Source organism: Asparagus officinalis, chromosome 1 (genome assembly GCF_001876935.1).
Source record: "Asparagus officinalis chromosome 1, Aspof.V1, whole genome shotgun sequence".
Taxonomy (NCBI): Eukaryota; Viridiplantae; Streptophyta; class Magnoliopsida; order Asparagales; family Asparagaceae; genus Asparagus; species Asparagus officinalis.
In genome coordinates, this window is record NC_033794.1 from 84,491,399 (window position 1) to 84,514,436 (window position 23,038).

Here is a 23,038-nt window from a genome sequence, read left to right on the forward strand (position 1 = left end):
GAAGTAGCATGAACTACTCCATCACCACGAACTGGAGAAAGAGTACCATCAGCAATGCGGATAGAAGGAAACTTATCAGAAAGATGTAAAGATACAAAGTGATCCTTTATACCTGTCATATGAGATGAGGCTCCAAAATCTAGTACCTAGGGTTTGTAAGAAGAAGCTATGTAAGCATCCATACCTGAAGAGGATGCATGAGTAGCAGAATGAATGTTCTGAGAAAGTTCTAGCTGGCGTAACCTCTCATAATCTGCCTGAGAAATCTGAACAGTAGGAGCAGTTACAGCTGGACCACCAGAAGTAGTAGCAGAAATAGATGAGTTAGTCGACTCTGTATCAGCTACCTGGGCCCACTGAGGACGACCAAACTTCTCCCAACACTTCTCAGAAATATGATTGGTTCTCCCACATTGACCACACTGTCGTGAGCCCTTATTAGATTCACCTTGCCTCCCACCAAAGGAGCCACGTCCTCCCCCTGAATCACGGCCACGACCACGACCATGACCGCGGTCTTTGCCTTGATTAGAGAACATGGCAGACTGATCCATCGTAGGTGGAGATGGTGTAGTAGTATCAGAAGTAACACCAGTAGAGACCTGTATGATTCTGGAGAATGTAGTAGTCAGTGAGGGAATTGTATCTCCACCCAATATCTGTCTTCTCACCTGGTACTGTAAATTAGGGTTCAACCCAGAAAGAAATTTGGATACTGCCAGATCATGATGATACCCTAATAGCGTCGCTGCATCAGCTACTGCAGGCTGATGCATCTCTAGTTCGTCTATCAGTCCCTTCAATTCACCAAAGAATTCCGGAACTGACTTATGTCCCTGTTTGAGCACAAACAGTCGCTCATAAATTTCAAATACACGGGAAACATTCTTCTCGTTCCCGTACATAATCTTTAGGCTGTCCCACATCTCCTTTGCAGTGGTTAAAAACATAACGCTGCTACTAATCTATGCTTCCATACTGTTGAGAAGCCAAGTCATAACACAATAATCAGATGAGAGCCATGAATTGTAGGTGGGATCTGAGGTTGGTGGTGGAGATGCAAGAAGATGTGGTAGTTTGCTCTGAGCGCCAATGAAGATGCGGAAAGCTTATGCCCAGAGCAGATAGTTTGCACCATTCAATTTAATAGTAGTCCCCAAGACTACCTTGGGCGCAGAAGTCTCACCAACAACAATAGAAGGAGTAGTAGAGGAGGAGATGTCCGACATCAAAGTAGTAGTCATTTTTTTATTTTTGAGCAACAATAGGAGACAAATAGTAGTCAAATAGGCAGATTAGTTGTAGAGATCCGTTTTCGAAACATAAACTAAGAGCAGATCAGGAGCATGATTAGAGGCAGAGTGGTAGATAGTCATGCCCTCACGCTGCGTAGGCGAGATTACCTGAGGGAGAGAGCCCTAGCTTTTGTTTGCACAAAGGTTTAATTTCTATATTCTTGTTTCTCGAAGGAAACAAGAATAAAAGTGAAATATCTCAACAACGTGAGATAGACACTCTTCCTCTCGTCAGTTCTATGACTGAAATGTCGAGGGATACAATCGTCCTCTCATCAGTTCGAAGACTGAGATGTCGAGGGATACAATCGTCCTCTCATCAGTTCGAAGACTGAGATGTTGAGGGAATAGGTAACACGCTGTAGGGGGCACTGTAGCATGGCACTGTAGCGGTGGAGGTACTGTAGCAGTGGGTGGTGGTACTGTAGCGGCGTTACTGTAGCAACATGCGGCGGTACTGTAGCAGCAGCGGTGTGGTAGCTAGCGGGCTAGGGTTTTTGAATGAGGATTTGTGATGGCTAGGGTTTCATACTCTGATACCATGTAGAGAATAGAGAAAACCCTAATTGTTGTTTATTGAGAATAACAAGAGAGATATATATAGCCATACAAATAGGGTTAAGGTTAACGAGTAACAGCCCATTAACCCAATACCCAATATTTAACTTAACAGTTTCTATTTCAAAAAAATCAATCCATTGAAAATGTGGTATTATGCACAAACCCCTTCCTGTGCTTCAGAGCAAAAAGCCTACTCTTACAACCATCTCCCTAGAACCTTGATCATTGGTAAGTAGAAAGAGAGTTCAGAGAGTTTAAGATAAAAACACATTAAAAATAAAATAAAAGTTGTACCCTCTTTCTCAACATTCAATGAACTTGTCCTCTTTTTATTTGGGAGTTGGGAGTTAGAGATAATTCTCAAATAACAACTGTCAATTTGTAAAATTAAGTTAAAAATAAAAAGATAAAAACAATCAGGAGGGTGTCAGCAAAAATAAAACTAGCGGGATTCTAAGTTCAAAACTGCAACTGGGGTTCTATCTGCAACTAGTCTTCACAGTTTACCATTGTTAAGGCCTAAAAGCGTAGTTTTATCTAAATTAATTATGGAAACAATCAAGTTTCCGTATTATTTATGGTGTTAGACCTCTTTACTCCACAAAACCATAACCTACCAAAGTTAATTGTATTGCCAAACATAGCTAGTTAGGAAACCATTACATCTGAATCACACGCATTCAGATAGTTTTCTGCAACTCCAGGCAAAATTTCTTATTGAATCGGAAACTATGAGCAATTACAGCAAATAAATATCAAAAAAGGACATCAAAATGACTTCTTCAAACGTATCGGCTCCTTATGATTTTGTCTCAAAAGGAGTATAATGCTTAAGTGAATCCACCACTCCTTCAATAGATCCAACTGCTGCAGATAGTGAAATCAACAAGCAGAGTATGCTCAAACTCTGCAACAAATTCCATTTCTTACTGAATTTCTTAATATTACTCTGAGCAATGTACATCTCAATTGGGAAGTAAACTGTAAGAGGCCAGAACCCTACAGCACCCAAGAACGCGAGTATATCATTGAAGAAAGGCATGAGGATCGCTAGAAATGTTACCACGATCACAAAACATGTTCTCCAAATTAGTCGGAAAAGATTGATCTTGTATTTGAAGCTTTTACCAATGATTAGGGTTTTTTCATTGGTCAGAAATTTTATGTTCGGGTGCCTTCTGGTGATCAATGTCTCAACTACTGAAAAAATTGGTTGGCAAAATACCTGGCCGAGGAATTACAAATCAAATAGTTAGAATTTATGATAGAAAATACCGATATAGTTATGAGAGGTTACATAATAAAGACCTGAAATTTGTTCAATTTGGCATATGAAACATGATAATTATCTGAAATAAACCAACAAAATGACTAATGATGCAGATGTTGGTAATTTTGCCTGACCTTGATACATGTACCTATAGTTGGAAGCAAACTGATATGTTGCTACGTACGAATAAAATGATAGAGTTTGACAAATACTCATATATCAGATATCTACTTTGTTTTATATGGTACTCTCATTTTAGTATTGAAGCCATCCAATCTATGCTTATGAATAATTAGATAGTAAAAATTTCAAATTTGTTCAATGACATATTGAACATGGTAATTAACTGAAATATTGTACAAACCAAATTAATAATGATGTAGATAATAGCAATTGTCTCTAACTTTAATACATGTATCTACAACTGGTAGCCTACAGAAATATTGCTACATACTAATACAAAATAGAACCTAGAAAATAACTGATATATCAGTTGTCTACTTTGAGTGTTGAAAAGATCTCTTGGTATGGGTAATTACATAGGAAAAATCTAAAATTTGTTCAATATGGCATATCAAACATGATAAGTATACAAAATGCACATAACAAATAATGATACACATGTCAGAAAATACAAGTATCTGTAACTGGAAGCAAGCTAATATACTACTAGACATTTGAATAAGATAATAGAACTTTGCAAACATTGACATTTCACATCTGTATATCTGGTGGTTTTAGTGTTGAATAGATCGGTAGAATATAGTCATGAACATATTGTAAGACCTCAAATTGTTCAATATGACAGATTAAACATGAGAATTACCTGAAATGCACCAACCAAATGGATAATAACGCAGATGTTGGCAAGGTCGATCAACCAAAAGGGTTCATAGAATCCAAAACCAGTCAATATATTTCCTGGTGCCTTGTTTCCAAATGCAGCATAACCGAGACAACCACAAAGGAAATAAAATGTGGTGGTTGTTGATACTCCAATAAAGCTAGCCTTCTTCATTACCTTGTTCTCTGCTGGAGGTGATTTCAAAGTGTCCTGAGTTGATAAAGAGAATAATTAATTTAGAATCATGATCAAATTTTATCATTGGGAGTAATTGAACCCCTCTGAGATTTGAATGCAACTTAAATATAGATTGACAACCAAATTAACCAGAAAGTATAAGTTAGATATTAGTCTAATTGTCAAAATCTTTCCATTGTGGGACTATACTCATACTAATTGGACCCTGTCTGAGAATTAAATGGACCTTAAACATAACTGAGGACCAAATTAGTCTAAAATCTTGAAGTATGGGGTATAAATTCCTAACTTTCTACTTAAGTTACTTACTATAGATACACTTTTTTGAGGATTCATTACCCTGTTTATTTATTTAACTTCAGAATGGGACCATATTCAGACATGAATCTAGAAAATTTCAGACCTGGATTTCTATTAGAAGCATAGAGTAGGAATATGCGAACGCAATATCTCCTAGTGCTTGACATGCTTTCCAAACTTTCTGAGCCGAATCTACATCAACTCCAACTTCAACGCCAGTGATACTGGTCTTCCCGGTGTTTCCTGCTTATATTAAAAATCATTTCTACAAGCTTGAACAAATTTCTATTGCGAATGTAGATAATGAATTTGGTACCTGAAATTATTTTGGCCATGGAGAGGCCAATGGCAATGAAGGAGTAAGTTAAAGACATGACTGCAGCAAGAATCGAAAGCCACCAGAGCTCATGGAAGTTTGGAAGCTGAGAGAGGAAAATTTGAATCACACCAAATCCGACCATGTAAAAGGTGTCGGCAACACTGCAATCAGCTTCATGGCCTTTTTTGTGGAAACAACTTGCCTTGCTTATTGCCCTGCATCAAGTTAGGACTTTTCCTATCAACAAATTCATGTTTCCGGTACAATTTTTCATATCATATAGTTTTATACTCAAATTTTTAGGTTCTTGGTATGTTATATTTTATTGTAATATTTTTTATCATGAAATTTTGTGTTCGTATGACACTGTGTTATGTTATTGTATCAGGAATCAGAAAAGTAATCTCTTTTTCTGATGCAATTGAAGGGTTATGTACATAATAGCTTAACTATATGAAACTTCAGAAAAGAAAAATCCTAGCAAAAGAAAACTATAAGAAAGGGAAAAGGCTAGAAAATGTTATGTTTAATACATTATAAATCTATTGTTAGACAAAATAGGTTACTGAGAAAATCTTCTGAATACTACTGTCTATTGAATACTAATAGACCAAGTTTATCAGAAAATAATTTTTTGTGCACAATGATTGATTAAACCTATCATATAAATAATCATGTTCGTAGGAAAATTTTGCATATCTAATCTACTAAACAAACTACTTATTGAATTAACCAACATTCATATGATAAAGAATTAATTTGGTATAGACCCATTGTACTATCGCAAAATTTAACTTATGACCCCTAAAGTTCTATTATTTTAGATAGAACCCCTACGTGAAAAATCTACTGTTCTGGATAGACCCACTGAAAAGGGTTTAAAAAAAATTCACTCATCGGGTCTAACTGTAGAACTACAATAGTAGTATGTTCAATTTGGTGATAGTACAGGCGGTCTATCTGCAATCAACCTTATCACAAATATGTAACAAATTAAAACTTACGCAGCACTAATCGACGCTGTAATCGTATAACCGATTGCTGTTCCGATGAGATTGACATACTGACAAATCCCACAAAGCCAAACCTGAGTTGCTCCAAGATTAGACCTCACTGCCTCCATGTAAGTGTAGTTCCTTTTACCCGTTACGGGATGAGGAGCCCGATAACAGTTCGTTAAGAGACTGGAAGTGAAGAAGGTGATGATGGAGAAAAGGAAGAGTGTCACAGGGCCAGCTATCCATCCAAGCTGAGACATTGACCATGCTAGTGAGAGAACACCAGAGCCTATTACTGCTGTTACTATATGTGCACTTGCAGTCCACACAGTCCCTGAAAAGGATAAAGAATTTGATGATGATTAATTAGGATCATATATATTTCAAGAGTTATGTGTTAGAATATAAAATTACAGGACTCAACATTCATTATAATTTCAAAGTTAAGATGATAGTAGAGCAAACCAGATTCAAATCCAATTAGACAAACATTTAGATCAGATATAAGGAGTATTAATGATTAAATATTTAATTAAATTACTTAAATTTTATTTAAATTAGCTAAAAATAAGGGTTGCTTTCACATACAACACTTGTTGTGTTAGAACGTTGTTCATACGAGATTGTTAGAATGTTGTTTGTATAATGTCTCTTGTTTGAATAATAACAAACTCTTATTACTACTAATATATTTTGTGAGATGATATATTTCAGGTATAAACATGAACGAGCAAGATGTAGTTCGAAATGATATAAAAATCAATATGAACGTTGATTTTAGGCTTTGAACATCGATGTTCAAGAGGCAGCCATCGATGATCAAACATCTCGTCAATAGTTATAGGAGCCAATCAGAGAAAAAAAAAAAAAGAATTAGCGCCATCGACGATCTGCATTGACCTATTGATGGTCATAGGGAATCATCGATGGTTACAGAAGGCAATCAAAGAAATATAGAAACTAAAATCAACACTATTAATGGCTATAGTTGAACCATAGATGAGCATCAACGGACCATCGATGGCCGTGATCCACCATCAATAATGTTATGATGTTCACTCACCTAAGATACGGATATTTGTAAAATGATACAATAAGTGTCATAGCAAAATAAACTCAACCCTTTGGCCGACTCCCACAGTCATCTCTCGACCTTAGGGGGGATAAAACACCTAGTCAACTCTCAAGAGTTCTAGGCATTTTATTCCTCAGTTGAATTACATGTCCTTAGCTCTTTATCAAGGTAAGCCCAAGGCATGACATATAGTCGAATCCTCCAGTACAACTCGATCATCATGGCTAGTTACAAGACCTTGGTATCTTATCAGGAATAAACCCAAGGCATAATCACAGAGTCCTTGGCCTCGCCGACTCATCAAGCCGACACTCTGGTGTCGACACGAAAGACGATATTTGTCGACACGAGAGATCCTGACCTCCCAGACGAGTCAACATCTCTATATCGACTCGAGATACGATTCTTAACAAGGATAAAACGACATTCTGACCATTCGAACAGGTCGACATTTTTTCATGCCGACATAAATGACGGAATTAGTCAATCTTATCATCGAGGACGACCCTACTTAGGGCACTCGACCATTCACTAGGCAATTCTCGAAAACGACTAGGATTAAGTTGAGAACTCGACCCCGACCTCAAGCCTCTATCCCAAAGCATATGTCAATATCTCAGTCCACCTCGGAAAAACCTTATCCAGATTTTAGCTTGATAGGTCTCCATGACTTTTCAGCTTAATCACTTTCTAAAAAACTACAAAGACACACTCTCCCATAATGAAGTGACTTCCCCTCCAGTCGTTAGCCGACACCTGTAAGGCGAGGGATGATTCAGCATGCTAGCATGTCTTCTGCCACACTCTCAATCGCTTCCTAGAAAATGTGTAGACATCCTCTCCAGAGCTGAAGTGATTTCTCATTCAGTCGCTAGCCGATACCTATAAAGCGAGGGATGACTTGGCTCTTAGCCCGTACTCCAACACCGCTTCCCTATATTGGGCTAAAGGTGATCTATCTTATCCCAACAACGGAGAGAGAGAAGAGAGAGAAAAAACCTAAGAAAGAAAAGAGAGAGAAGAGAGAGAGAAAACCTAAGAAAGAAAAGAGGGAGAAGACTTCCTCCTCTTGACCTAAATCTAAGAGAGCATCATATCTAATGCACATAGAAAAAGAACACATAGTTCTTCATCAACATAGAGGATCTAACGTAGATCCTCTGGGCATGTACATTGCCATCTTAAGAATCATATCGGTTCCTGATCTTCCCCTTCCCCACTCGAGTTTCACTAACTTGACCGTCGGAGGAACCACAGGGGAACCGATCCCCGCCCTCTCACGGGTTCTTCTTGTCTGTGCAGCGTGGACATCAAGCCCTCGTTCAAGAACCAGGCATAAAGTCGAAGAAGGGAGCGGACCCTCCATCATTCTTCATCACCCCACAACCATCCTTTTCTGGATTATTCTGTTTGATATTGAGCATCAAGAGATGATTATGACAAAATTTGGCAGCTTTTAAAATTTAATATTAACTGTTCATCGACTCCTTTGATATCCTATTTGAATTCAGATTTGAGTATCTCTTTCCTGTTCTACCAAGGTCTATTTAACAGGAGTTAGAGATCATAATTAATAGCGAAGTATAAGGAGGCAAATACACAAAATAAGAGATGTTATTCTAGGGCTTGAGAGAGAGAGTTGATCAATTCCCTAAGCCTTGTTCAGCTTCTTCTCTACGTGCTTTTAATCGAAGTTTAATTTAGCGAGAAGGAATGCCCTATACTATATTTCTACACTGCTTATTCATAGATCTTTATCTTTATCAATTTGAAGAACAGTTTGATAAAGGGTTGTAAGATTGTTCTTTTTTTGCTTTAAATATTGTGATTAATTGTATTTCATACTTATGATTTTGACGGCATACTCAAGCTGGGGTAATTAAGGGTTTGGCTAGCTAGGGCTAAAATTGTTTCTATCATTGTGAAGAATTAGATTAGACGACTAGTTTCGGGTAGATTTTAGGGTGCAGTCTTTAAAGCTTACTTAATCAAGTCGTGATTTAGGTGAACTCTTGTTATAGTGGGAAAAGTCCTTTGCGAGAAAGAAGAGTGGATGTAGGATTTTGATCCGAACCACTATAAAAATGTCGTGTGTTTCTGTATTGGTTTGCCTTTTATTTTTCGCTTATTATTTTTCGCTGTATTTTTTGAGTCCTGTTGAAAAACTTAGCAACCTTATTCACCCCAGGAACCTCTAGGCTTACATCCCAGTTTCAACATGCTGTTCATTTTAACAAATAGGACCGATTAGGGCTAGGCACTATTTGGTGCGAAAAGAATAGATCAATAGAACCAAACGAATTTTGGCAGTTACAACATGCTATGGTTCGGTTCAATTTTAAAAATTTTAAAACCGAAATAACTGAACTGACCGATCTTGACATAGTTTTCTAAAAACCCATGCCCTTTGTAGGTTAAAAAGATAATTTATACTAACATTTTGGTATATCTTAAACGATTAAAGCTCAATTTTAGTTTGTAAAGTATTTGATTTGACAAGTTTTCTCTTAAACTTGAGATATGATATGACCGAGAGTTTTGAAGGTGTAAGAAAATTGTGTCTTTAGCTAGAAACTTTCTAACTTGACATGTCTATATCCAGACAAAACAAACCAAACCAAACCGCAATGAACGGACTTCATCCAGTTCAGGTTGATTCGGTTTTGATTCTAATTCGTTTCCATTCAGTTTGATAAAAAAATAATCAATCAAAACTAATCGAAAAGATCATTTTCTCACCCCTTAGGACCATGGATGAATTTTTGACTCTTGTACCCTTAGATAAACTCGATCACTAATTTTATCTAGGATAAAAGAGCTGAAATATTTAACCCAGGGGGTCTATCTGCAATAAAAAAGAACTATAGGGATAGTAAGTTCAAATGATCCTAAATGATTATTTAGTATATATGAAAACAAATTAAATTTAATAAAGTATAGGATTATTCCCACAAGTAAAGGTTCTAACGGTTAAGATGAGAAGATAAGAATTGAAGGGGCAAAAACTAATTGGGGGCTGTTTGGGTCCACACGTTTGCCACACAACTCATTATAATGTTCTGGCCGCAAATAAGTCATCATGTTGACATAGAGGAATGTAGTTATGAGCTTACCAAGTTCGACTAAAATTTAAATTGTAGAATATAACTACCAACTGCACATAGAACTCGAGCTTTGGACCGTTCTCCCTTCAACTACTACTCCGGAATTCCTAATTTTCACCTAAAAGTTTTTCTGAGGGGAACTTTCAAAGATTAGTTGATTAATTATTCGGAAAGGAATTTCCAACAGTTGCTTATCAGCCAGAATTTGGTAGTTTAAGGTGGAATAGTTCTGAGAACTTTTTATGTGGAGCGGTAAATTTTGAATTAGATGACTACATGGATCCTTAATTTCAAAGAAACATCGATTCTACTACTTAGTAATATAAGGCCCAGATTCTAAATACATTTACATTTAAAAAAAAACCCCCACATTAGCAGAAAATCTTTTAGGATATAAGATAAATCATATCTTCGGTGATAATTGAATAAGTACTCAAATTATTCCCCAAGCACCAAGTTTAGGAATTAATAAGCACAAGCATATTTAGATTACAGTATTACGCTATTCCATTAGAAAACTGACCCAAAGAAACCCAAACCAACAAGATTTTAACTACTCTCACACGTGTTACGTACAAGATCTATAGCTTCCTCCGGTCCGGTTGGGTCCGGGTTCTCTACAATATTTATTGTAGAAAATGCTTACAATTAATTAAATGGGCTGATACTAGTAGCTAATCTTAGTGGATTTCTCAATTGAAAATATTTTTATGTTATTTAGATAATTAATATCAGTCATGGGTTTTACTAAGTGAGTTTTTTTTAATGAGTTATAGAGATTCTCTAACAATCAAAGATATAAGGATCTTTTCCGGTTTATTCCACCTTTACACATGTGACCCAAGAACCAATATTTATTTAAGAAGAACAAAGAGCAGTGCCCTTAAATGCAATAACTTTTGTATATGTTTAAGTAATCAAAATGGTAAGACAAGTAGAAGGAGGTCTGAAATTTGTTATTTTTCAATTTTTCACACCAGCTAGCTTGGTAACCTCTCCACGTTCCCTTTTATTTGTGCGTAGTTGAGAGAGAGAATTTGTTATTTTTCAAGTTTTCACACAAACTAGATTTGCATCCTCTTCATGTTTCTTTTGGTTTGTGCTTAGTTGAGAGAGAGATGCTTAGTTGAGAGAGAGAGAGAGAGAGAGAAAGAGAGAGAGAGAGAGAGAGAGAGAGAGAGAGCATACCAGTTCTTCTCGGCCTACCATCATCATCAAACTCTTCATTTCTGCTCACTTCAACGTCTAGAGCTGCGCTTTCTTTCTCTACCATCATCCTTCTGTCTTCTCCCATCTTAATTTCTCTCTGTGTGTATAAATAAACTTTGATCTTATATATGAATTTTATCTATAAAATGAATGGTGATCGAAGGTAAGAGGAGAGGAGAGGAGATGGCTCACATATTTATAGGCCTAGAAAGTAGTCACTAAAGACAAATGCATGACATAGGGCTTGTATAGTTCCAAAGTTAAAACCTGTTTCTTAAAAAAAAAGCAATCATTAAATTACCAACATGCACTTTTCTATGCTTTGAATTAATTGGATGGTTAATTCAGTTGCAGCCTTTCCTTTATTATTTATTTCTTTTCAGACAAAATTTGTGTCCTGATTAGTGAAAATTCTGAGAGGTTTCAGTGCTTTTAATAAGTGCATCTACATATATTTGAATTTTTCTTGTGTTATTAGAAAGTGAGAGGCGATCGATAATGGGCAGACGCACCGGCGGATCCAGAAAATATTTGTTGGAGGGGTGGATTATTAAGTATCTATTTATAGAAATAAATGGAACTCAATTCGGAGATGTATAGCTTGTGATATGAATCTTTTAACAAGATAATGTCAAAACAATTAGCAGCAACATGCACAAAGGTTAAAACTTGCATTACCTATAATTTTTAACTCGGTTATCGGTATCACTATTATAATATATTTTTAGAAAGCTCTCAATATGATCTACAAAAATAAGATCTTCAGGGGTGCAACTATCCACCCTGGGCACCACTTAGATCCGCCCCTGGGTCGTATGCACTAAAATCCTTTTTTGAGGCTTTAGTAAAATAAAAGAAAAACAAAAATTTTAAATTGAAAAATGGTCTTTATTCACGGAGTAAATGAGTTTCAAAGAGAGCACACGAGGGTTTAGTGCAAATAAAACAAAGTTCGGAGTGGTTGTGAGTAACATACTTATAGTTCACGAGAGTTTTCAGATTATAGTAGTTTAAGGGGGTAACTGCAAAATCCCCCAAAATTCAGGGGGGTTCGTCTGAAATTATCCAGAAAAAAGATTCTCTCTTCGCTGAAGAGCCTATTATGCCCATCACCATCTTTGCTCTATCACGGTCAAGATAAGTCTATACACAACTTCGGCCCACCTTCTTATGGACGATATAAATTGAATTCGTACGCGTTATTTGATTATTATTTCTTATTTAAAATATTTGTATAAAATAAATAAGATTTAACCGTATATCAACCATCATCCAAAAAACAAAGAAAAAAAGAAAAAAAGGAGTCCACTCGATATATGTGACCTCTCAAGGACCATGTTCTGCTAGCTGACAAGTTACAACGGGAGCTTTAATATCACATTTGGCTTACGCGATACATAAAAACAAAATGAAAGAAAACAAAAACAAAGAAAAAAGTTTTTTTGTTGCATTAAACTCTTGTATTTTATATTTTTCGTGGTCCCATTCTTTGTTTTGCTCTGGCTGTACAAAATTTCACTGCTAAAATTAGACGTCTCGTTTAAATTTATGTAAAGTGATAGATTAATCAATGTTTGAACACAGAATTTCATGTTCCTATTAGTTCGAACTAACTAGTCCTAATGCGTGTTTTAGAGTTGTTCCTTCTCTTTGAATGGAATAATAGAATGCATGCTGAAAAGTTTGAATGGGATGAGTCAAGTTAAAGCAAAAGAGACATATGATTCTCGCTCTATAATTATAAGAATATGAGGATTCAAGAGTTCAGTAGTTCACGTCTCTATAAGTGCTCAGGGCGCGCTTTTGGACATAGAATTGTCTAACACGGGAATCATAGTGTCAATTAATAAAGTGTATTTTGTTTATATCGCAAATAAACGCAAATAGTTTTGGGGGTTTGGTTAGAGTTAGCTTAGAGCTCAACAAACTTGCTAAACATATATTGCCGCAAGTTTGTTGATATTTATTTGTCCCATGCTGGGATTTCACAAAAGTATGAATGAATTAATTAATAAGGTGATAACAATAACGAGTCATTTTGAACAATGGTTGAGCATGACTATAGTTATTTCTTCGCAGATATTTGAGCCAAACGTGTTACACTTAGTTGGTTTAAGGTTTACATAGTGCCAAAGGAGTAGCAGGCCCGAGCAGTTACAAAAGCTATTGCTGAAGTTAGCTAGCCAGAAGTGTAAAACTAAATACTATTGCCCGAGAGTAAGCAACATCTTGTAACTACGTCTTACATTCAGGTATGTATATCCATGTCCAAAATGCCCTAATGATGAAATTTATAAACTTCTTTTGCATTATTTGCCGGAAAAAATGTACACGAGAATATTATTCATTTAGATTGAGGGACCGTGAACCTTGTATTTGAGTTGAACAGGAGTCCTCTTATTGATCTTACTGCATGTTTGGAATCAGCTTAAAAGGACACGAGGATAAGACGCTGCGAAAATGAGATGAACTCATAGAGTTAGCAGAAAACTTCGTCACGCAAAGTAGACAAACATAAAACTTTTCGGATATATTAGAATACAAGATCGCGTTGTCGGATTTGCATTTGTTTGGTAGTGAGCTATCAGAGAAACTATGATACGTTATCATGAATCATACTCGTTCTTAACATTTCTGAACGAAAGTTTAAAATTGTGAAGTAACAATTTGGTTCTAGTTAATAAAATTCGTAATACTTCCTAACGAACATATGTAAATAAATAAATATATTTTGAACTTTAATTAAGCTTTGGACTTCAAATGTTTTAAAACCCCAAAATTTGAAATAAAGACATTGATCTTTTAAAGTCACACTGATATTATTATATCAAGGATTACTTTATCTACAAATTTATTCGTCCTTTATATATAATGCGAAGTTGGTGTGTTGATCCTAGGAAAAAACTTAATACATTGAACCATCAAGTTTAAGTTCAGTGTTGAGGGCCCCGTGATCTTTTAGACGTCTGGTGATGATCTTCGCTTGAGATTGCAAGGGATGCATAGAAAACGCTTCAAATTTATGATGGCGGATTGTCCATCAATGCCCTTCCTATACGTAAGTAAGACCCTTGATAGAGTCAAAGGAATAGGTGATAATCACATTTTATTACAGTTTTATACCCTCATTATCTATTTTATATGAATAAATATACCACTAATAATTGTTTTTATCTTTAATTGCAGGTTAATGAAGAATAAATCTCAAACTCCTATCTCTCAACAAAAACCCATTGTTTTAATAAAGAAATGAAGCCCATGAAGCTAAAGGAATTCTTTCAAATATTTAATGAAGAAATAAATCAAAGCCCAGTGGAAAAATCAAGAGAAAATGCCAAAGCCCAAATGTCAAAGCCCAAAAGTCCAAGCTAAAGCCAAAGACCCAAACCCAAAAGCCAAATACAAGAGGATATGCGGACAGCACACAGGAGAAGGGCAGGCATCGATGCCTGCATCGATGGCGGCATCGATACCCTGGGCAGTTAGTTACGAATCTAAGGCTGATTTTTGATGTTTTTGGATAAGATTTTAATCCAATGGCTCTCATTCACTGATGTTTACTATAAATAGGGGTAGAGAGTGAGGGGTTAGGGGTGTGAAAATTTTTGTAACTCTATTTGGAGAGGAGGGCTACTCTTAATTGAGAAGGCATTCCAAAATTGTAACTTTTGTTACAATTAATAATAATAATTTTTTCACCACTTTAAAATTTTCTCTTCTTCTCTTTGTTGGATGATGAAGATGAAGATGAAGATGAAGAATTATTTAAAGGTTTGCATATCTCTTTTATTTCTTTTTTATTGCTTATTAGTTTAGATTTATTTCTATGCTTGTAGTTAGATTTTATTTTCTTATTAAATAGCCAAGAGGCTAGAACCCTCTTGCCTTAGATCTATTTCATGCTTATAGAATAGATTTATTTTCTTGCATTTAATTCTTGTAATTTATTTTGTAGTTTAGATTTTACAATTTATTAGTTAGATTTTAATTTCTTGTACTATTCACCTTGAGGCTAGAACCCTCTTGGGTTTAGTTTTTCTTTTTGTTTATTTTCATTTTGTTTGATTCGCCTTTAGGCTAGAACCCTCTAGGGAATCACCCTTTTCTAAGATGTGGGTTTAATTTTAGATTACCCATATCTATAATTGAATCCACCATCTTTAATTTCTTACATTTTCTTTTATTCTTAAATTTTGTTTTTAATTCTTGACTTTTATTTCTTGATTTGTCCTTCTTGCCTTATTGATCACATTCATTCTTTGTCACATCCACTCTCACTTATATTTCGTGCCGATTTACATACTATCACTTCCACTCTCTCTATCTCTCCACAATCACATTCACTTATCACTCTTATTTGCCACGCACACAACATAAGAACCGATTTTATACTTTCTCCTACAAAACACCTCCTCGTGGGATCGATAATTCTTTATACTATAACTTGATTAGTTGTGCACTTGCAACTTTTTGGTATATGTTTATGCCGCACCAAGTTTTTGGCGCCGTTGTCGGGGAAGGTGCTTAAGTAGGTTTTAATTATTTTGGTTCTTTAACTTGTGTATTTATTGTGAAGGAAACGCTTGGAGCTTGAAGATCGCGGATTGGAGAACTAGGATTTGAAGATTTGCTTTCGGGTAAGTCTTCTTTCAAGCGTTTTCAATTCCACCCCTTTTAGTTAGCTTCACAATTAGAGACAATTAGGATTTAAAAAAAATTATTTTTGTTGACCATAATAAAATCCATCTTTCACTTTGACATTTATTAACAAGATAATAAATTCAAATAATTTCCCCCTTCTCATTTGTTTGATTGTTAACCCTAATTAAAAAAAAAGATTTTTTTTTCCATCCTTTTTAGTTGCTTTTAATTCATAGGGTTGTATTTCATATTATTAGTAGGAATTCACCAAGTAATTTGAGCATCTTGATTTGGCACACACTTAAAAATATTTTTAAGGGCAAAACCCCATAATCAAGATAAGGTGAGGGATTTCATCACCCTTTCCTTAGCCCAAAAATCACTAATTCCTCACTACACTACCCAAGCCTAATAAAACTCATTAAACGTTGGCCCCTAAGGACTCGAGCTCAATAAGGAACAAGAAATCCTTAAGTGAACCGGTTTAAGTTTTCTCAAAATAGTTGGTATTTAAGGCAAGGTTTAGGGGTTGCGTAAAGAGGTACTTAATTGATCTCTGATCACCCTCTAGTACTATCCTTACCTGGCTAACTACCTGGGTAAAACTTTAATCTTTTCACTGTAGGAGTTTTTGGTGAGGAGCTGGTCTAGTGAGTTAGGCTAAACACAAGAATTAGAATGATTGAAAAGTGATTGCTTTGATTTGTTGTAGTTAGGATTTTTCTTTATCCTTTTCTTCTAAAAAAAAAACTAATTTTTTTTTCTTTATAAAAAAAAATAACAAAAAGAAATAGTTTTGGTGTATGCAACAGTGGATTAGAGATAATACACGTCGATTAATTCTCTTTGAACCAATCATAGAAATGGAGCATCCTAATCCACCCGTTCTTCATGATATGTGCTATCCCATTAGGAATGCAATTTCCTCTTGTATTAGGCTCCCCGAAATAAATGGAATAAATTTTGAGCTTAGACCGCATTACATAAACATGCTTCCCAAATTCGTTGGAAATGAAACAGAAGATGCATATATTTTTATCTCGGAATTTGAGGAAGTGTGTATTATGATTAAAATGAGAGAATTAACAGAAGATGCGATCAAACTCAGATTTATTCCATTTGCTCTCAAAGACAAAGCAAAAAAATGGCTGTATAGCTTACCCGTAAATTCCATCACTACGTGGGAGGAATTTATCACCGTTTTTCTTAAGAATTTTTTCCTATCCATAAAACGGTAAAGCTAAGAAACAGCATCATGAATTTTAAAATTGTCCTGGGAGAACCCTTTTGGAAGTATTTTGACCGATTTAAAGATCTTCTCATCCAATGTCCTCATCACGGTTTAGAAAAATGGCGATTGTGCCAAATAATTTATGAATGATTAGATTATTCTGCAAAAACTTCCTTAGAATCAATGTGCCACGGGGATTTCATGAGGAAAAACGTTGATGAAGCTTGGGAGTTTTTAGAGAGTCTTTCTGAAAAAACCATGCAATGGGAACACTGTGATGACCGAGTGTCATCAGTTTCCCAGCCCAAATCCAGTGGTATTTCCTTAGAGTCGAACATTGCATCTGAAGCTAGGATGGCCACAATCATGCGTAGGTTAGAAGCTTTAGAAATCAAGGAAAGAGCCCCGGCTCAAATCAATCAAGTTTCAGCCTCAGGATGTCACAACTGTTTGTCACCATCTCATATTTCAGAAGAATGTCCTCTCTTAGGAAATAATCAGCCATTAGGACAGGTCAACGCTGCATTCCAGCGTTCTGCAAATGATCAATTCTCTCCAACCTACAATCCAGGTTGGAGAAATCATCCCAACGTTGCATGGAATCAAGGAAATTCTCCTGGAACTCAAAACTTTACCCCCGCTTCGACCCAACATTTTCCTAGGGGAAACACAATTCCTTTCAATTCTCATCCACAATATCAACAACCCAATCTGCCATATCAAAATCAGTCTCCTCTTCATCAAGCTGTAATTCAGACTCCTCACAATCCAGATCAGGATAAACGTCTCAATGTCTTGGAAAGGGGTTTAGAAACCATAATTAAGGCCTCATGTTGACTCAAACGTCCAGCACTCTGAATTCCTTTATGCAATCAACCAGACAAATGCTCAACTCCAACACTCAAGCTATAGCTAGATTAGAATCCCAGCTTGGTCAACTAGCTAGTGCCGTGAGTGAAAGAGAGAAAGGAAATTTTTCGAATCAACCCGTAGTCAACCCTAAGGACACAGGATGCAGTTCATCCTATGAAGCTCAAGTGAATGCAATCCATTCACTTCGGTCAGGTAGACAGGTCGATAATCAAGTGAGAACTCCTCCAAGTCAAACTTTTGATCCAATACAAATTCCTTCTCCTTCTCCTTCTGATGAATCTATTCAACAATCACTCCCCTCAGATGACCAAGAACCTGAACCCGAACCTGAGCCTGCTTTTGATAGATTTAGACCGGTTGCTCCCTTTCCAGATAGACTCAGGTCTAGGAAACACTCTCCTCAGGAGGAGAAAATCCTAGAGACATTCAAGCAGGTTAAGGTCAACATTCCTCTCTTAGATGTAATTGAACAAATTCCATCTTATGCTAAATTTTTAAAAGAATTGTGCACTAAGAAGAGGAGAATAAATGTTCCAAAGAAAGTCTTTTTAGCCGCCAATATCAGTGAAATGCTGTCAAATCCCATACCTTTGAAACGTAAAGATCCAGGTTCCCCCATCATTTCATGTATCATTGGTAATACTCACATTGATAAGGCGCTTTTAGACTTAGGGGCCAGTGTCAATTTGCTTCCATATTCAGTCTATCAGCAATTGGGTCTAGGTGTACTGAACCCAACCAAATGTACTTTACAGTTGGCTGATAGATCTGTTAAGGTCCCTATGGGTGAGTTAGAGGATGTTCTGATTAAGGTTGGAGATTTTATTTTTCCAGTAGATTTTGTAGTCTTGGAAACACAGACTGTTTCCAATCCCAAAGGACAAACACCTGTCATCTTAGGATGACCTATCTTAGCCACTTCTAATGCTCTCATCAACTGTAGAACTGATCAAATAAAGCTGTCCTTTGGGAATTTGACTGCTGATCTTAACATTTTTAATCTAGGGGACCAGCCAAATAATCAGCCTCTAGAAATAAATTATATTCAGGAAAGATCAGAAGAAGAAGAAGAAGAGTCTGATTTGAGTTTTGAGGAAATTTTTGATGAAGAGTTAGAGTTTTTAGAAGAAGCAGATCAGGTCCTTGAGAATAATAAAATTGTGTTAAACATTTACTACTTTGAATTAAATTTTGAAGAACTCTTTCTTGATGAACTTAGATTCTTGGAGAATAATCAACAACCAAAATTTCAGAACTCTACAGAAGAATTGGTTGTTAGAAAACAAAACTTCACAGTACAAGAGTCTGAGTTCATTAAGAAATACAAAATGCATAACACCAATAATACCTACCTAACTTTGTTGCAAAAATTATTGAACACCCCGAAATACTTAGAATTTCATATTATTGATTATATTATTCTGAATTTATTTAAAATCCGGGGAAGAATTTTTAACAATAAGGTAGGATTCAATGTAGAATACGAGCTCTTCGTGTTGAACACTTCCTTCTATATTATTTGTTTTGTTTACTTCAGAATAATAAAAAGAATTTATTCTTCTCTCATTTGAGAGTTTCTTGTTCAGTTGTTAAAAAAAAGAAAAAGAAAAGAAAAAAAAGAAAAAAAGAGAAAAAAAAGAAAGAAGAATACATTTTTGTTTCCATCCTCCTCAGACCAAAGGTAATTGCAGATTTTCATCAGCCGACCAATTGTAAGTACTTCACTTTTTTCCATCCTCCTCAGACCAAAGGTAATTGCAGATTTTCATCAGCCGACCAATTGTAAGTACTTCACTTTTTATCTGCTTTACTTTGTGCATCATAGAGTCAGATTTTCATCAGCCGACCAATTGTAAGTACTTCACTTTTTATCTGCTTTACTTTGTGCATCATAGAGATTGCATTGAGGACAACGCAAAATTTAGGTGTGGGGGTGGGAATTAGTTAATTTTTCTCTTTGTTTTACATTTTTTGTTGCATTTTTGTCATTTTTTTCCTTTTCCTTAAAAAAAATTTATAAAAATATCGTCACTTACAAAATTGATAGAGTTATGTAATAATTGATTTATTTGATAAATTTTAAATTTTTTAATCTGTTATTTACTCAAGTTCACTTTTTATGATAACTCTAAATAAAGTTCTTAAGAAATGATTTTCAAAGTAGTATACTTTACTCAAGCCTTAACTTAGATTTTTTTTTAAAAAAATAATGGAATACATGCTTAGCTTAGAGTTAAAAATAATTTTTCAAAGTGGCTTGACTTACATATTTTTTAGTATATATACACATATACATATAAAAAAAAATTTACAAAAAGAAGAGTGCGAAAAATGGGCACCAAAAGAAAAAAAACTCTTAAATTCAATGTGATTCTATCTTATAAAGCCTAAGCTGATCGAGTAATTAAGCCCAATGAGTATTTTCATACTTAATGACCTAAGCCCAATTGGATTGGGATCCATTGGCCCAAAACTCGTTAAATTGTCGCTTAGAAAACCCGTTAAAATAGAAAAAAAATCACCAAGAAAGAAAGAGTTAAAAATAATATAAAAAATAATAAAAATAAAAATAAAAATACTAATAAATGTTTTATATATGTATATATGGTCTTGGAAAATATTTTAGATCAAGCAACTTGAATATTATTTTAAACAAAGAGTTAGCATGTTCTTTTCAAAACTTTTAAATTAAATTTCTACGTTTGGCTTGGTTTTGTATTGCTATAATGAGAAGATTTTCTAGGAAATAAAACTTAGAGTTATATATAAAAATATTTTCTTGAGTAATAACTAGCTTCAATTATCAAGTAAATTTAGTTATTTACTAACTTCTTTAATTTGACAAGTTGATCGAATTTTGTGGGTATATTCACTGCAAACCCTCACGAGACTACAACTCGTCCACTAGGGTAACCTAGGGGTTTAAAGGCTTGTTGTATGTGCTAAATACAACTGTGATTCCTGCGAAAGTGAGTTAAGATTTTCTTTCTATTTTCTTTGCTAGAGGACTAGCAAAAGTTTAGGTGTGGGGGTATTTGTTTAGGTGTGTGGGTATTTGATAATCACATTTTATTACAGTTTTATACCCTCATTATCTATTTTATATGAATAAATATACCACTAATAATTATTTTTATCTTTAATTGCAGGTTAATGAAGAATAAATCTCAAACTCCTATCTCTCAACAAAAACCCATTGTTTTAATGAAGAAATGAAGCCCATGAAGCTAAATGAATTCTTTCAAATATTTAATGAAGAAATAAATCAAAGCCCAGTGGAAAAATCAAGAGAAAATGCCAAAGCCCAAATGTCAAAGCCCAAAAGTCCAAGCTAAAGCCAAAGACCCAAACCCAAAAGCCAAATACAAAAGGATCTGCGGACAGCACACAGGAGAAGGGCAGGCATCGATGCCTGCATCGATGGCGGCATCGATACCCTGGGCAGTTAGTTACGAATCTAAGGCTGATTTTTAATGTTTTTGGATAAGATTTCATTCCAATGGCTCTCATTCACTGATGTTTACTATAAATAGGGGTAGAGAGTGAGGGGTTAGGGGTGTGAAAATTTTTGTAACTCCATTTGGAGAGGAGGGCTACTCTTAATTGAGAAGGCCTTCCAAAATTATAACTTTTGTTACAATTAATAATAATAAATTTTTTCACCACTTTAAATTTTTCTCTTCTTCTCTTTGTTGGATGATGAAGATGAAGATGAAGAATTATTTGGAGGTTTGCATTTCTTTTCTTTTTCTCTTTTATTTCTTTTTTATTACTTATTAGTTTAGATTTATTTCTATGCTTGTAGTTAGATTTTATTTTCTTGTTAAATAGCCAAGAGGCTAGAACCCTCTTGCCTTAGATTTATTTCATGCTCATAAATTAGATTTATTTTCATGCTTATAGAGTAGATTTATTTTCTTGCATTTAATTCTTGTAATTTTATTTTCTAATTAAATTTCTTAATTTATTTTGTAGTATAGTTTAGATTTTGCAATTTATTTTGTAGTTAGATTTTAATTTCTTGCACTATTCACCTTGAGGCTAGAACCCTCTTGGGTTTTGTTTTTTTTTTGTTTATTTTTTATTTTGTTTGATTCGCCTTTAGGCTAGAACCCTCTAGGGAATCACCCTTTTCTAAGATGTGGGTTCAATTTTAGATTACCCATATCTATAATTGAATCCACCATCTTTAATTTCTTGCATTTTTTTTATTCTTAAATTTTATTTTTCATTCTTGACTTTTATTTCTTGATTTGTCCTTCTTGCCTTATTGATCACATTCATTCTTTGTCACATCCACTCTCACTTATATTTCGTGCCGATTTACATACTATCACTTCCACTCTTTCTATCTCTCCACAATCACATTCACTAATCACTCCTATTTGTCACGCACACAACATAAGAACCGATTTTATACTTTCTCCTACAAAACACCTTCCTCGTGGGATCAATAACTCTTTATACTATAACTTGATTAGTTGTGCACTTGCAACTTTTTGATATATGTTTATGCCTCACCAATAGGGATTAAGGTTAGGGTTTTAAGAGGAGGGTTTCATAGACAAAGGTTGACGGTTTCAAGCCAAGGTCAGATGAAGGCCCTCTTTACCTAAGTTTAGGATGGCATGTTTATACTGATTGTCTGGGTAGATCACATGTTACACGTGTCACCATCCTGATAATCAAGGTATTTATGGTAGTTACTTGACCTACAGGTAAGTTCGTGTGGCAAGACTTCATTGGCGTAGGATGGTACAAATAACATACGTACATATCAGCTTAGCTATGGATGCCAGGAATAAGAAAGATTAGCTACTCGATTGATATCTCCTAATATGATTGTAGGCGTCTAAAAATGCCTATAGGTTCCTGCATGCAGCTCGAGACGAAAAGGAGATGATAAACGTCATCATCCAAGTCGAGGAGGTTTATTCGAGTGGCCCGCGTGCTCACTGGCCACCGTCAAGTGGCCCGCAAACTTATCGGCCACCAAAACAACAAACCAAGTGACCCGTGCGCTCACCGGCCACCTCCAAATGGCCCAAGCACTCGTCAGCCAGCTCCAAGTAGACCGCGTGCTTACCGGCCACCGCCAAGTGGCCCGCACGCTCATCGGC

The 23,038-nt window shown here is 35.4% G+C and overlaps 1 protein-coding gene across 1 annotated transcript; it reads right to left on the reverse strand.

The window, feature by feature from the left end:
- LOC109826901 (amino acid permease 1-like) lies at window positions 2,542–11,337 on the reverse strand. The gene is made up of 6 exons (XM_020393920.1): window positions 11,153–11,337; window positions 5,792–6,119; window positions 4,785–5,002; window positions 4,572–4,711; window positions 3,953–4,180; window positions 2,542–3,081 (listed from the first exon to the last, which is right to left on the reverse strand). The coding sequence occupies exons 1-6, from the start codon at window positions 11,256–11,258 to the stop codon at window positions 2,656–2,658; spliced, it is 1,446 nt and encodes a 481-aa protein (XP_020249509.1). The 5' UTR covers window positions 11,259–11,337; the 3' UTR covers window positions 2,542–2,655.

Bases quoted from the DNA above. Each gene is read 5' to 3' on its own strand.
- LOC109826901 (XM_020393920.1), bottom strand. From the start codon at position 11,258: ATGGGAGAAGACAGAAGGATGATGGTAGAGAAAGAAAGCGCAGCTCTA. The intron at 6,120-11,152 runs GTATGCTCTCTC...TATCCTTTTCAG, and splicing joins TGGTAGGCCGAGAAGAACTG to GGACTGTGTGGACTGCAAGT. The intron at 4,181-4,571 runs GTCTGAAATTTT...TTATCAACTCAG, and splicing joins TGCTTCTAATAGAAATCCAG to GACACTTTGAAATCACCTCC.